Source organism: Leopardus geoffroyi, chromosome C1, assembly GCF_018350155.1.
Source record: "Leopardus geoffroyi isolate Oge1 chromosome C1, O.geoffroyi_Oge1_pat1.0, whole genome shotgun sequence".
Classification (NCBI taxonomy): Eukaryota; Metazoa; Chordata; class Mammalia; order Carnivora; family Felidae; genus Leopardus; species Leopardus geoffroyi.
The window spans coordinates 191,165,806-191,182,421 of NC_059328.1; the positions used below are offsets into that span (position 1 = coordinate 191,165,806).

A 16,616-nucleotide genomic window follows, 5' to 3' on the forward strand; every position below is an offset into this window, starting at 1 on the left:
TCACACACATAATTCCTTGTGCTATTTTTTTTTCCTTCCTGAAACAAGTCTTTATGGACTTAGTCTATGGATTCAAAATATCCTGTATCCCATTTTCATAGCGAAGATTTTCATAGTGAAGCCCAGCAGGGAAGTGTGCCTGTGCAAGCAAGAGCAAAATGCACATGGAAATGAAAATTATTCTTTTAATAACGTGTCCTTTTATCTTTACCCTCTCCCAACCAAACCTGGAATTTGTATAGCTTTGCCTGAAAGCACATTGTACGTTTACCTGAGTCATACCTGATTGAAATATATTTAAGCCAGCAAAATGAAAACGATTAAGGTGGGATTTTTTTTTTTTTGTAATTGCTGAATTATCCCAACTTCCTTAAGTCTTTTTATATTTGCCAGCTTTGGGTGATGGTTTGTAGACACACATGAGGCCCCAAAGGCATCAAACTGTCCACTTTGACAGTTCTGTATTCTAAATATTTGAGAAGATGCTACAGTTTAAATGGATTAAATGGGAGAGAAGCAGATGTTCACAGCACCTTTGAGTGTATGTTTTACGGTGGGAGCGTGATCTCAAGCAGACCCTTATGGGAGAGCATGCTGTGTTGTTCAGTATTGACACCCTTTCAGTCCCATACAGCATTATCTTGTACCTCAGCATTAAGCTCAAGTGGTTTTGCAGTGGTTAATAATATAGAAAACTAGGGAAAATTAGCTCTAACTTGTGTGGGGGCAATAATCTAATTATAAACCAAAGGGGATCATTTTATAAATACGTTTGTGGGGCACCTGGGTGGCTCAGTCGGTTGAGCGTCTGACTTCAACTCAGGTCACGATCTCGCGGTCCGTGAGTTCGAGCCCCACATCAGGCTCTGGGCTGACAGCTCGGAGCCTGGAGCCTGCTTGCAATTCTGTGTCTCCCTCTCTCTCTGCCCCTCCCCCATTCATGCTCTGTCTCTCTCTGTCTCAAAAATAAATAAACGTTAAAAAAAATTTTTTTTAAATAAATAAGGACATTTGTGTCAGTGTTGTATTGGAAAAAAATACATGTATTTTCCACATTTCATTTCAGCACTTTGTGAAATGTGTTGGGTGTAAGAACAATGGATATTAAAATAACGGTTGCAGAATCTCCTTGTTGAATTTCTGAACTTCTGCATTTCTAAAGATTTTAAAGCAGCCTTTCATTGAACATGTTTGCTTGGGACACAGCCATGCATTGGTGTTGGCCTTCTGTGGAAAGATCAGAGCAGGTGACATGCTGATCGTGACATCAATGGTGGTTATCATTTAATACCTCGATGAGATTGGTCAGTATGTCTATTCTACCCAGATCCCACAAATAAGACAGATCCCCCCGCTCTTTAAATTCATACTGGATTTTGACTGCCTGATATCAAGTGTATCAGGCCTCTATCAAGGCCACTTTATAAATTCCTACCAGAATCACACAAGCAAAAATTACCAACAACCCCAGCAGGTAAAATGTATAAAGGGTATACATTTAAAAAAAAAAAACTATTAAAAAAATTCCATTTGTCTTCTGAAACCTCAGTCTGAATACTGGGAAATCGTAACAATGAATTCTAACTGTGCTAATTATTAACAATGAGAAGGAAAGGAAATATCCAAGAAAAGAGCATAGAATATAAGATAATGAGGTAGAGAGGGGAGGGTTTATTTCAAGTATGCTTCACCTCATGCCATACAATTGTTCCTCAAAAGTTATTTAGAATCAGTATGTTAAGAAAGTATAAAATTATATATTTCTATGAGAATTTGCTTCTCAGGAGAAGCTTTCCAAGAAACCAATTGTTCTAATGAATAATCACTCTTAATTGATCTCTTGGAGAATTTTTATATTTCTTCAGTGGGGGCTTACCTGCCTTACTCTGTAGCGTACCTTCACTAAGCACTGGGACATTTTATATCTGGAATGGAAATAGAAATCTTGTCTTCATTTTATAGATAATGAATTTGAGGTCCAAGAGATTAGGTGTCCGGTCACTAGGCAAAGCACTGAGAGAGCTTGTATTGGGAACTTTCTCCTTTGTCTGAGAGCTGAGCTTAATTTTACTACTATGCATTGGTTTAAAATGTATTTTTGTTAAACCTGTGCAAACTACGCAACATCTCTTGGACACGAACCAGATGAAGACAAGGTATGGCCACCTCTGTGTCGTCACTGGGATTTAACCTGGGAAGCATGTCATTTCCAACTGTGCAGTCTCTGGGAGACAGTCCACTGGAAGACGGCTGGCTTTTAGTGTATTTTCCGAAGTCCAGAATCATTTAAATCCCATCCAGTCTTATCCCGTATCCATTCAGGTAACTTACTTGTGCCTTAGCAGTGTGCGTGTACAAGTGCACAACCACCTCATAGGCAAGGTTTGGGAACTAATAATTTATGATCTAATTAATTGTATTCCTCCAAAATAACTTTTTATCTAAAAGCAATGGAATTAGTAGAGCTCAATCTTCAGAATAATGAAACACTTGATAGTTTTTCATGTAAATAATATATTTTAATGTTTTGTGATAGGATGCTGTTTCTTCATTCTATTTGCATAAAATCTGTAACTAAGAGACGTTACAGTGTAAATATGTTAACACGCCTACACACGGACCTAAATTTTAGGAGACATGGATCCTAAGTTTCACTGTGGACAAGACCTTAATCTTTTTGGTTTGGGCTATGTCCATGTGTAAAATTAAAATAGGACTTCCAAGAATTTATTTAGGATTATCAAGAATATGGAGCTAGCTTTATATGACATATTTCGAGATCTTTGAAAAAAGATAAAATATATCCAAGACATTATTAGAGTTTTTGTTAATGTCATTGAAAGAAAAAAGGATCCATAAAAATAATGTCAGCATTCATAGGTCAGCAGCTATTTCCTATGATACACAGAAAAAAGACTGAACTGAAAATCAAGAATCCTAGATTCTGGCTTTGTCATTATCACAATAAACTGGGTATCAGTTTCCTTAGCTATAACATGAATGGACTAGACTGGCTCATCAGCACCAGTCTTTCCAGTGCTTAATTAATATCATCAAGGATTTCTGAAGATCTGCACTAGTCGCTATATGGCAGTGTTTCTCAAAGTGTGTTTCCTTGACTAGAAGCATCAGAAACTTGTTAGAAATGCAGACTCACAGGGCTTACCCTAACCTACGACATCAGAACCTCAGATGGGCCCCAATAATCTGTTTTCACAAGGCTCCTGGTGATTCTAATGCATGCCAAAGTTTGAGGATCACTGTTAAAAATAAAATAAATTGTTCTCATTCTTAGGAAACTTGAAACAGCATTTCAACATCTCTGATTTGAAATTCTTGCCAATTTCTAGACATATGGATATAGAATTTAATATATAATATATGTAAATAAAAATATGAAAAAAATGCATATAAAGTCAATTATGGGCATGGTGAAATTGCTAGAAGTGAAACAGTTTGAGGTAGTATCTGTGCAGCCAACTGAGAAATTTCCCAAGGTGAGGCATTGCCCAAAGCATGAAGAGTATATATTAGGTCAGGCTTGAATAACAGCACTTGACTACCAAAATGCATGATCATTTCATATGTGTGCTTCTCAAATACAACTTGTTTTTACTTAGCAGAGATATTCTTGTTCTAAAATGTAAAAACAAATATTCTGAAATTATGCCCAGAATTTTAATTTTACCATTTACATTATGTTTATGTATGAGCATCAGGCACGTAACCTGACGTTCAAATCTTCTCTGTATAATTTTTCTATTACTCTCATTCTACAATTCATGTGCGATTTCAAAAGAAACTTACAGTTGGCTTTTGAGAATGCAAATATTGTTATAATATGCACCTGAGCTTTGAAACATAACTCAATTGCAGTTAAAATTTTGTGGGCACGTGGTTTCAAATGTGGCGAAGGTGCACTGAGCGGGGAAAAGACATCAAGGCTGTGTATTTTCACCTATATGTCAAAGGCGTCCGTCGATAACGGCACATCTATTTTCGTTCTCAGCTGAGACATGAAAAACTGAGCTGTAAAACTGTTTTTAGTATTGTTATAGAGCTGTGGTCAGCCAGGGAAAAGCAATGAGAATTTGGGTAGTGTTTTCTTCCCGAAAAGTTTTATCAAGGGTGTTCAGTCTATTTGGGGATGTATAACTTCATGAGGCTCCATCACGAAAACATTCTCCTGCATGAAATCGGTGACTTCTGCCAACTGAGATATGAAATGATAGCCTGGTGCCAACACCATGCTTGCCCTGGGGAGGAGGACCCTGCCCGGTGCTGGGCCCCCCTTTCATGCAGCCTGTGAGCCCTTGCAGTTGTTAGCGTAGTGCTAACTAAATGTAAACACCTTTACTTTCCAGCTGCTGCTAATTGGTTTGGGAATATTTATGTAAGTGTTGATTTTAAGGCTAAAAATAGTGCAGTGATGTTTAAATCCAACTCATTCTGGCTGTCAGAAATGCTCCCATGATCCTGAAAGTGTTGCTAAAAATGTTCACTTTTTAAAAATTGTAGTAATTAAACTTGTCTGTTGTGAGAGCCACATAGGATATGTTCCCTGCTCTGATCAAAGAGATAAAGGACAAGCTTCTTTCAAGGCCTCTGCCTGGTCAGCCAGACACAACCTCCTGCTGAACTTTATTAGAGAGCAAAGAATTATAATGTGGGCAAAAGGAGGAGACGAAAAAAATTTTGAAGTTGCTTTATACCCTTGTATTCTATGCAGTGGAGCACATCTCTCTATTTTAAGTTAACATTAAGAAAATAATTTTATTAATAAAATTAAGTATAGAGCTTCTCAAACCATTGACTATTTCTAGAGGCAAGTTTGGGGATTTGAAATCACATAATTAATATTTCTCAAGTCTAAAGTTAAATCTAGTGGCTGTTCAGCACCAGGTGTTTATACCCCTCACTCTTCATAATCAGACTATTTTTGCCCCTTTACTTCCCAATTTAAAAGTCAGATTCTACAGATTTTTCTCAAAGTTATTTAAATAAGCTATGAGGGGAAAAAAATTCATTTTTAGATATGTGTGATTTCGTGACTTTTCACCATGCAGTTTAGTGAAGGAAAAGCCCAAGCGCTCTTAAATTATCGCTTGTCAGATATTTTGCAATTTCTGGAAAAAGGTGATCTTTTGGACCCTGTCAAAAAATAAGCTGCTGTTGTCTATAAGTCTTGAAGCACTGCATGACTACACTGTTGTTGAAGTCAATTCGGAATTGGCTTTGTGTCCTTGCAGGAAGCCCCAAGCCTCTGTCCGCCTGCCCCATCTCTAGAGAATATCAAAGGATTCTGTTATTGCAGTATATAGAAATGATTTTGGCAAGTGACAAACACTGCCCGTTAGTGAGACGATAAACTATAGTAACTGTCCTTTTTTGATAGCTGTGGAAAAGCAAAAAGTTTTTGATGCTACTTTTAAAATAGAACTCTTGTCTTAGACATAGAAGTCTGTGAACGTGTGTGTGTGCCTTTTTAAGGCTGTAGTTATTGACACGATTGCTGTAAAACCACAGTCAGTTCAGAATTACCCTTGAGCAGGTTATCACATTGCAATTGGCCCAATATTGCTTTCACATTCTAATTGACATTTCCAGATACTCAGAGCATTAAGTATGTTGTTGACATAAATAGAACCTTTACTTACCATCTAACTAGAACTAGAAAAAAAAAGGTATTTTAACTTGTAGCATGTTGATTTGAACCAGAAAGTGTGTTATTTTCTTACCTTAGCAAGGGATAAATAAGAAAATTTCACCTGAAATAGAGAACAAAGAGGCAAAGATAGTTAAAATTTTATAACATATATCCCAATTTTTTCTTTGACATTCCGAAGCTATATATCTATGGAGAATTACAGAGCCAAAGAGAATATTTATTTTCGTTAATAGCCACTGTTAACCATTCATGGATGAAAAGCCTTTATTTATATTAAGATGCTAATGATCTCTAAAGTGATCTACAGATTCAATGTGATTCTTCCCAAAATCTAGCTAGCTTTTTTTTTTTTTCTTGCAGAACTTGATGTTCTGAATCTAAAATTTGTATGAATATGCATGGGACTCGGAATAGCCAAAACAAAGTTGGAAAAGAACAAATATGGAGGACTCCCACTTCCTGATTTCAAAACTTCGTATACAACAAATAATCAAGACTGTAACACAAGTATAGATCGATGGAATATGACTGAGAGTACAGAAATGAACCCTTTTACAGTTTTGCTCAGTTGGGTTCTGATAAGGATGTTAAGACAACTCAATGGGGAAAGAATAGTGTTTTGAACCGGTGGTTCAGTCACAGCTAAATATGCAAGGACTGAGGTTGGATCCCTACCTCACACTGTGTACAGAAATTAACTCAAAATAGTTATATGCCCAAATACAACAGCTAACTTTATAAAACTCTTAGAAGAGGGTCTCCTGGGTGGCTCATTTAGTTAAGCGTCTAACTCTTGATTTTGGCTCAGGTCATGATCTCACAGTTCGTAAGATCCAGCCCCGCATTGGACTCTGCTCTCACTCTGTGGAACCTGCTTAAGACTGTCTCTCTGATCCTCCCTACACACGTGTGTGCTCACTCTCTCCCCCTCTCTCTCTCCCTCTCAAAAATAAACAAACATTAAAAAAAAATTCTTAGAAGAATATGTAGGAGTGAATCTTTGTGACCTTGTAGTAGGCAATGTTTCTTTGATACAACGCCAAAAAGCACTAGCGACAATAGGAAAAAAGAAAAGATAACTTGAACTTCATTAAAATTAAAAACTTCTGTGCTTCAAGGGGCATATTGAGAAATTTCAAGAAATGTCTCCCACAGAATGGGAAGAAATATCGGCAAATCATGTATCTAAGGAATCTGTGTACAGAATATTTAAAGAACGCTTAAAATTCAGTAATAAAAGGATAAATATTTAGATATTTCTTCAAAGAAAAGGTACAGATGTCCAATAATCACATGGGAAGATGCTCAGCATCATTGGTCATTGTAGAGAAATGCAAATCATTAGCCATTGGGGACGTGCAAAATAAAAACCACTTCACACACACGATAGCTCAACTTTAAGAAAGAAAAATAAAAAGTGCAAAAAGGCGAGGACTGAGAGAAATTGGAATCTTCATCTATTGCCAATAGGGATGTAAAATTGTGCAACACTTTGGAAATAGTATAGCAGTTCCTCAAAATGTTAACAGAGTTACCATATGACTCGGGAATTCTACCCCTACGTATATATCAAAGAGAAATGAAAACACATATGCACACAAGAACTTGTGGTTCTTAGCCACATTATTTCACAAGTGAACATTATTTCAAATGTTCATAGCAAAATTATTTATAATCAAAAAAAAGTGGAAATAACCCAAATGCCCATCGAGTGATGAATGGGTAAACAAAACGTGGTGTATTGATACAATGGAATATTATTTAGCCATAAAATGCAGTGAAATATTGACACATGCTACAATATGAATGCACTTTGAGAACCTCATACTCAGTGATAAAAGCCACATATCTTATGATTCTGTCTGTATAAAATGTTCATAAGACATAAATTCTTCGAGACAGAAATTAAATTAATGATTTCCAGGAGTGGGGGTAGGCAGAATGAGGAGTGATGGCTCATGGGTATGCAGTTTCTCTTTGGGGTTTTGAAATTGTTTTAAAATTAGACAGTGGTGATGATTGCAAAATTCTGTGGATAAGCTAAAATAGACTGTACTTTTTAAAAGGGTTAATTTAATAACCCTTAAATAAATACACTTTAACCTTTAAATAAATTAAATAACCTTTAATAAAAGGGTTATGTGAATTATATCATAACGTGCCTTCTATAAGAAAAAAAATAGTAGGTCTTAAAGCCCCAGTGAAGCCTCTCAGTGCTTGAGGCTGCATTCCTGTTGACATCTTAAAATGTTGCAACCTCATGAGCGATTCTGCCCCAGAACTCCCCTATCGAAGCCACTTCTAAATAGTTGATTTCCAGAAACTATGAGAGAGAATTGTTTTTGTTGTTTTTAATCCATTTAATTTGGGAGTAATTTATTACACAGCATTTGGAAACTAATACAATGCCATTCTACCTCATGCATTCATTAACATTCACTAAATGAGCCTGTGTGTTGTGTACTTGGCAGAGGACTAGACGTGTCCTTACCCTTCATAGCACTTCATCTTGTGTAAGAGGGTCGGGTAGGAAAGTATGGTTTCGACAAATGCAGCCATCAAGTGTTCTGACATGTGCAATAGTCGCAAGTTCAAATATTTTGTTAAATTGTCTACGTAAGTATTTTTGTAACCTGCCCAGCCCCTGTCTCTTTTCTCTGTAAGCATCTCTCAAGCCCTTCATAATAATATGAATGTTTGAAAGCTTTCAAAGACATTCATCTTTTAAGATTTGGTGCCCTGGGGCGCCTGGGTGGCACAGTCGGTTAAGCATCCGACTTCAGCCAGGTCACGATCTCGCGGTCCGTGAGTTCGAGCCCCACGTCAAGCTCTGGGCTGATGGCTCAGAGCTTGGAGCCTATTTCCGATTCTGTGTCTCCCTCTCTCTCTGCCCCTCCCCTGTTCATGCTCTGTCTCTCTCTGTCCCAAAAATAAATAAACGTTGAAAAAAAAATTATAAAAAAAAAAGATTTGGTGCCCTAAACTAAAAAGTGTTCTTTAGCCTTTTAGATGTTCTTCCCTTTCTTTATCCCTGTGGAAAAGAGAAAACAAATTAAAAGAAAGAAAAAGAAAAATCTAGTGTAGACCAAGTCCTCCACAAAACCCTCAAGCCAATGTGAGATGTCGCTACTCAGTCTAAAAGTGAAATACAGGGGCGCCTGGGTGGCTCAGTCGGTTAAGCATCCAACTTCAGCTCAGGTCATGATCTCACGGTCCGTGAGTTCAAGCCCCACATCGGGCTCTGTGCTGACAGCTCAGAGCCTGGAGCCTGTTTCAGATTCTGTGTCTCCCTCTCTCTCTGACCCTCCCCTGTTCATACTCTGTGTCCCTCTGTCTCAAAAATTAACAAATTTAAATAAATAAATAAATAAATAAATAAATAAATAAATAAATAAAAGTGAAATACATTTTACTCATTTCACAATGACATGCTGCTTGAGTTGTGGCTCCACATCTTGTTTTCTTCAAGATATGAACCAATTCCTTTATGCCCAACCTCTGACCTGATATACTGTCTTTCCTTGTTGTTGAAATGATGCTGTCAGATCCATGAATGTTCTGTTTACAGGTGTGGTTGTTGACAACAGGTCTTTCTTTCTCCATGTGGTTTGTTGTTTTGGTGAAACCTGAGTCCGTGAAGAACACTGTGACTTTGCTTCTAAAGAGTGGTGTATCTGCAGAACCGCTCTGTTAAAGTACAGCTCAGAAGCCTAACAGAAATCTAATGCCTTCCAAGTGAGATTCTAAATCAACTTGCTTTTTGGAATCCATTCTCCCTATGTGACAGCCAACTCAACTTTGCCACTCTCTTGGAGGACTCTACTTCCCTGACCCTTTTCCCTTTCTGTAGCGGAAGAGTGCTTACCATTTTAGAAACTAAGTGGTTAATTTTAGTTTCTCTCTGCTGAAGATCATTCTCAGAGTGAAAGTCTTATGACAAAATAAGAACTCCGGATTTCTTTTCCTGCCACAGTCCTGTTACACGTTTGACCAAAGTGACCTTTCCAGGCAACTTTCTTTTTTCCATGGACTTTGCTTTCTTTATATTTTTAGTGTCACCAGGGGGTGAAGGCAAGTACAGTACATTAAAGCCAATACATCACCACCTGTCAGTGGCACCTTCCCTTTGGTACCCCTTTTCCTTGCTGATGTAAAACACTCAGTCCCAAAAGCTTATGGTTGAGTAGCAGGAAGCTAAATGATGTATTCCACAGCTCTTAACATATTGGCTTGTGTAAATGGCCCGTTTGAGTATTTCAGAAACCAAATGGGAGAGAAAAGAACATTGAAAGCCCTGAAAAGATTAACACCTGTTTCCAGTCTTCAAAGAAATTGGAGCATACTGTATATATCTAGAGGAAAACCATTTGCTACCTCACATTGAGACATTTTATTCAAATTTTCAGTTCTAAATGCATAGCATCCACATGCTCATGGGTTTGTTTGACTACAGGATTCCACACAGAACTTAGAAGATGGAGAAGTTATGAATGGTGTGCAGACAGAACTCCTGGCATCGCCGAAAACCAAGGATGCATTGAGGTATTCTCTTTACGTGAATCAGAGTATTTTAGTTATTTCAGGTTGATGTTTGTTTCTTTCACAATTTGTAGTTGTTTTTTTTTTATTTTATAGGGAAGATGAAGATGAGTAGCATAGTGGAGTGAAACCTTCCCAATTCTAAAATTAATTAGTCATTCTTTTATTTCCTTTTATGATATGAGAGCCTCCTGACAAACATATAGGAATGAGCCTCCGTGTCTTTCAACTCTTCTGCAACCTGGATTTCTTAATTGCTTTTTTCCCCCTTTGAACAACAGTTTAAAGTGAATTTTCAGAGTTCATTCTGGTTGAGTGTTTTACAGGGACGTTAGCTCCTTGAATATTAGTTTGCATTGTGTTTTCACCATCTTGCAATATTTTACTCAATGTATGTAAAATGAATCCCGTCTCTCACCCAGGATCTTTCATGTTTTTAATGTAAGTAACTCATTATATGAAGTCCTTTGCTCTCGCACTTAACCGACACTGCCTTTGTTCTGCACTGATTTCTAGTTCTGCCTTCGCTACTGCATGGGTTCGGCTCCCAGTTTCGCTGCTTAGCAGTTCTATGAGCTTAGGCGGGTTACTCATCTCCCTTTGCCTTAGTTTCCAGTCTGTAAACAGAAATAATATTAAAACCTTCTTGAGAGGGTTGGTATGAAGATGAAATGACCTAGTGTACGTAAAACACTTTGAACAGTGCCTGGGCCAGAGTAAGCCCTGGGGGTATTGGCTGCTGTTGGCTACCACTGTTACTGTTACCATTGTCACCATCGTCTCTGTTATGAGGAGGGGGGTGCTGATCATCACCACCACAACCACCATTCTTACCGTCATTTTTTCTAAGTTGCTTCACATTTTGTACCGAGAAAGTAATTCCATGTTCAACAGATTATTGGCTTCAGCACTCAGAGGTGATGCTTCTGAGGTTGACAGTCATTCAGTTATTCGTATACTCAACCTATTCTTTTCATTCAGTCCAGTTACTAATAGTTGCCAGGCATTTTACATGGAATTAGCTTTTTAAAAAAAATATGTGATCATCCTTTATCACACTGAAATACTGTGCAGACTTTCCTGAGGCTTACAATTTATAGCCACGTGACATAGTAGTCCTGTTTAGATTATATTTCTTTGATTACTGAGATGCACAACATTAAAATTTTGGTATATGAAATCTCCTGGGCACTGTCTTTTGAGAAGCTTGATAAGATTGTTTTTGGAGGTAGACATAATGAATGTAATACTCTTCTTCTATTTGCCTTTAATTTCATTTTTTTCAATGTTAGCTCTTGGTAAAGTTTGCTAACATCTTGGCTAAATGTTAGGTAGATAGATGCTGTTGAGTGAACAGTTGTTTGATTTATGCCTAGAGGAACAAAGTAGCTAAACTTCCTCCAGGTACAAAGAATTGAGAGGAATAGAGTATAGGAATTAAGAAAAAAATCTTTAATTAAAATATATGTATGCATATGTATAATTTGATTATCAAAACAGCATTTTTGCAAAAGTCTTATCACATTTAGTAGGCTAATAAATTGCAATTTAGAGCAATTAAGTAACTTCTAGAGACCCAGTCTACCCCCACCACTCTTGTCTCCAAGTTCTTAGACTGCAGTGTTACCTGCTATGTACATCTTCCCGTATTCTTTGGTGTTTTATTTCATGGTAAGAAACTTAATGCGGTGAATGCCAGTTTGGAGAAATGAGCTGAAATCAGGGTCAAGTTCAGAAAGTAGAGTAAGTGGAAACTCTCAGCACTTGCCGGCTCTTGGGTAGGATAGAGAGAGAATGAGAGGGATCTTAATAGCATGGAATGCACAGCCAGCAGCTGAAAGCTTGGAGATTATAATTTTAGGAGAGGACATAGGTTCCAGCTGCTATGGGATGATGAAGAAACAAATGAAGAGGAATTAGGAAGTCGCTTTTGGCTGCGTTCCATGGTCAGCATTCTCCTGGGGCAAGGAGAACATGATATCCCACAGAGCTTGGCCCAAGGAGAGTACTTTGGCCTCACTTCAATGTAGGTGACATAGAAGCCAGTAAATTATTTCCAGAGTCCATCTCAAAATGTTTTCAACCTATTCCTGTGTTTTAATTCCAAGAGTCACTGCTCAAGCCTTCTTTCCCTTTCAGACTGTTGTAACAACCTACTATCTCTTCTCTTGAATATCAATCTCTCTTTATCTTAATGGATCTCCTATATCACTACTAGATAAAATTTCTTAAAACACAGCATTCGTCAAACCATTCCTTCATTCCTGAACCTTTGGATTTCATTAAATCCTGAGTTTGAACACTGCCTATGTGACTTTGGACTAATTATTTAACCTTTTGATTTTTTTTTGATATGGAAAATGGGTAACATGATCATATAGGTTATTTTGAAGATTAAATGAGATTTAGCACAGGCAGTTGCACTCAGCACAATGTTAAATGAAAGGCTGGATAAATACTAATTGCTACTGCAGTTATGGTTAGCACACATACTACAGTTTATTTTAACTGTCATTCTCCCATATAAAATTGGGAATCCTCCAAGGGATTCCTGACACTTCGTACAGGTCTTGGAACATGATAGCAGCATATTTGTTCAGTGAATGGTTAGAACACATTGCTGCATACATCATAAGCATACCTATTAACTGCTCACCCATTACTAACACATTTATTTAAAGAAATTTAACTGTTAGAAGGAGTTCTCCAAATAGTCTTACAATATGTATGTCTTATGAAGCACTACTCAATTTATCTTGATCTTAACATGATGGAACAAGAGGTTTCTGTTGGGTGTTTGGTTTGTTTGTTTGTTTGTTTGTTTTTAATAGCAAGCAATATGTGCAAAAAGCCTTCGCCTCATTTCTAAATTCTACCTCATTCCCAATCTCAACCTATTCCTTGACACATCTCCAAGTTAGCCTCCTCCAGACTTACCTTTTTTTTCCAGGCTTAAAATGGCCATCAGGTTTTATTTTTTGCCTCTGATATCCATTCATTTGGCAAATTATTGGGAGAGTCTGTGTCAAAAAGAGTAACTACAACAACAAACCCTTGAACTATCCCCGGGTGTCCATCCTTTATTCCTGTAATTATTATTCAAACCCTAGTACCTCTCAGATTATTGTAGTGATTTACTAGTTCCTGACTCAAGGACCAATCTCTGTCTTGTCTTTCTCTTTTCTAATTGATCCCACATATCATTGCCAGATGAATATTTCTAAACCACAGCATTTATCACACCACTTCTTAGTACCAACACCTTTACTGGCTCCATTTTCTGTAAAACTAAATGTGCTTTTTTTTTTCAGTGTGAAATTTGACCTATCCCTTTGAGATTTGATCTCAAGCTGATCCTTCAACCTTCTCTTCTCAATACCTCCCCCATCTTTTCCTTCCTTTCTCTTTGCTCACTAGCCTTTTTCTTTTAATATCACAACCAGTCTGTGTGCCCACAAACCATTCTGGTTCACTGTTTCTGCATAGATGGTGTTCTCTCATCTGCGTGCCCTCTCCGTCCCCTCAACTACTTTTTCTGATGGAAGAACTTTTTGCCCTTCGTAGTCCATCTAAAATGTACCTCCTTCAGGAAGATTTTTGTGATCTCACTTCTCTGCCTGATGTTGTACTAATTTCCTCCGAGCCTCATTGGAAAGTGCCTCTGCTTTGAAACTCACATGCACGTAGTTAAAAATGCCTGCTCTATAGAATACAATAAATTCCAGTTTGAAGCCTGACTCTACCTTGTATAAATGATGTAATGTTGGGCAATTACTTTACCTTTCTAGGTATCAGTTTACTTCTCTGTAAAATGGAACTGGTATGTTTATACATTTGATAGGAGTACATGTCATCATGCCAGAAGGCAGTTAGCACATAATAGCTTATAATCATTGAGAATACACTACAATTACTACTACTATTCCATTGCTTTGTATTATTCTTTATTACCTGTCTTAACCTGCTCCTAGGTTATGAACTCCTCAGACATTGGCCTCTGTGTTTTCCCTGCAGAACATCCTCATTGGAACTACTACTCAATAAATATATACATTGAATTCAGTTATATTAAATGAATCCCACCACCATCAACAACAAAATAAGTGATTTACTCAGTATATTTTCATCAACAAGATATCATGACCAAGCAGACTTCCATGCCACCAACAAACTCTTCTGGGAGGTCTTGCTGTCTTCACTTCATCTCTAATACTGTTCTGTATGGCAGACCTGTGCTTTAGTGCCTAAAGAACACCGGCTAATACCTTCTACCCATTTATTGCCCATTCATCTTGTCTATGGCACCAGTCATCATGAAGGAAATGTGTTCCTCACTCCTGCAGTACTTAAGAATATTTTCAAAGTCGAGGCGCCTGGGTGGCTCAGTCGGTTAAGCATCCGACTTGGGCTCAGGTCATGATCTCACAGTTTGTGAGTTTGAGCCCCAGGTCCAGCTCTGTGCTGGAAGCTCGGAGCCTGGAGCCTGCTTCGGATTCTGTGTCTCCCTCTCTCTCTGCCCCTACCCCGCTCACACTCTGTCTCTCTCTGTCGCTCTCAAAAATAAATAAACATTAATTTTTTTTTTTTAAAGAATATTTCAAAGTCTCACTGAGGGGGCACCTGGATGGCTCAGGGGGTTAAGTGCCCGATTCTTAATGTCAGCTCAGGTCATGATCTTAGGGTTCATGGGATCAAGTATCAGGCATCATGCTGACAATGCAGGGCCTGCTTGGGATTCTCTCTCTCTGCCCCTCCTCTGCCTGGACACAAGCATTATTCTCTCTCTTTCTTTCTCAAAATAGATAAACTTTAAAAATAAAAGTCTCACTGAAGAAATCAGTTGAGAAAAAAAATGGAAAGTTTGAGATAATTTCCTTTTAACCCATAAACTTATTCCCTCAAAAAGTTTTAATAATCATCCTAATAGTTGATACTTATTGAACCTTTTGTATATGCCAGGTACTGTGTATATGATGTATATGTTATGTTCTCTAATTTTTCTTAAACCAACCATTCTATTAGGAATTTATCTTTATTTCCTTATAGTCCAAATGAGGAAACTAATACTTTTGGTCTCAGTTTAAATGATTTACTCAGGGGCGCCTGGGTGGCGCAGTCAGTTAAGCGTCCGACTTCAGCCAGGTCACGATCTCGCGGTCCGGGAGTTCGAGCCCCGCGTCAGGCTCTGGGCTGATGGCTCAGAGCCTGGAGCCTGTTTCCGATTCTGTGTCTCCCTCTCTCTCTGCCCCTCCCCCGTTCATGCTCTGTCTCTCTCTGTCCCAAAAATAAATAAACGTTGAAAAAAAAAAATGTTTTTTAAATAAATAAATAAATAAATGATTTACTCAGACATCTGGCTCAAAGCCTCCACTAAGATACACTTTCTCTCTCTACTTTCATAAGTTAGTCATGATTTCCCTCCAAAGCAAGATATCCCCCACTACTTATACTCAGTCCTGTCTCTCCCTTACCCTAAGTGAGTGGCCTGTGACTGAGTTGAATAATCTCAATGTTAAAAATGCTGCTTGTTTGCCTTGTGTGAGGAATTGGACCTGTCTGCAGCTCTTGTATTCTTTCCTCAAGTTTCATGTGTTTCTTCTGGATGGAACGACATAGAGCACTTGCCACTGAGTTCCTGCAAGGTAGCTGCTCATGACAGGCTCACTTTTAACCTCTTATTCTGTACCTTCACCCAGACTTTTGTCCTAACATCTTAGCTAATAACAGGTTCCCAGCAATTACTTGAATCACTGCGGTGGTTGGATCTTAGAACATTTAGCTTGATTAATACTACTGGATTGAATGTTCTGTGACCGTCTGCTTTGGTTTTAGTACGTCTTTAGAAAGTTGTATAAAGTTAGCTGTTTAGATCCAAGCACAACTTTTAGCTTTTCTCGGCGTAATTTTTTACCCTTTACCCCCGTTTCATTTTGAATCTGTTTTTCGCAAGAAGCTGCCAGTTCCTTTTTCTTTCCACTGCTAGAATATCCTCTCCGCCTCATTCTCTAAATTTTCCGTTCTCAATCTGCCTCCAAAACGTAAATTAATGTATACGCTTTCTGCTCGCTGGTCCCTGAACCCTACTCTGTGTTTTGCCTAAACAAATGGCATTAATAGCATATTTCCACGTCGTAGTAAAATCTCACTTTCTGAGATTAGAATTCAAATAATTGTGTCTATCCCTAGTTGCTGTGTTTATCTTTCATGAAAGGTGCATATACAGAGAATTCTGCAGAACTCCAGCAGGTACATATAACACAATAGTTTTGTTCCGCACTTTTAAAATAAATAAAAATATATGGACTCATCTGTCAGGCTTCCTTTTTCAAAAGCTTTTCTTTCCATCTTGGAATAATGGATAGCATTTTATGAAGAGCATGGCAACACATGGTACGTATAAAACTTATAA

The 16,616-nt window shown here is 37.9% G+C and overlaps 1 protein-coding gene across 3 annotated transcripts in view; it reads left to right on the forward strand.

Annotated features, from left to right (window-relative positions):
• PARD3B (par-3 family cell polarity regulator beta) overlaps window positions 1-16,616 on the forward strand; it is a 1,015,886-nt gene that overhangs the window by 533,658 nt on the left and 465,612 nt on the right. For all 3 annotated transcript variants that reach the window (XM_045480900.1, XM_045480902.1, XM_045480901.1), the window contains exon 5: window positions 10,122-10,210. In XM_045480900.1, the coding sequence (XP_045336856.1) occupies window positions 10,122-10,210 (89 nt within the window). The remainder of the gene's footprint in view (window positions 1-10,121; window positions 10,211-16,616) is intronic.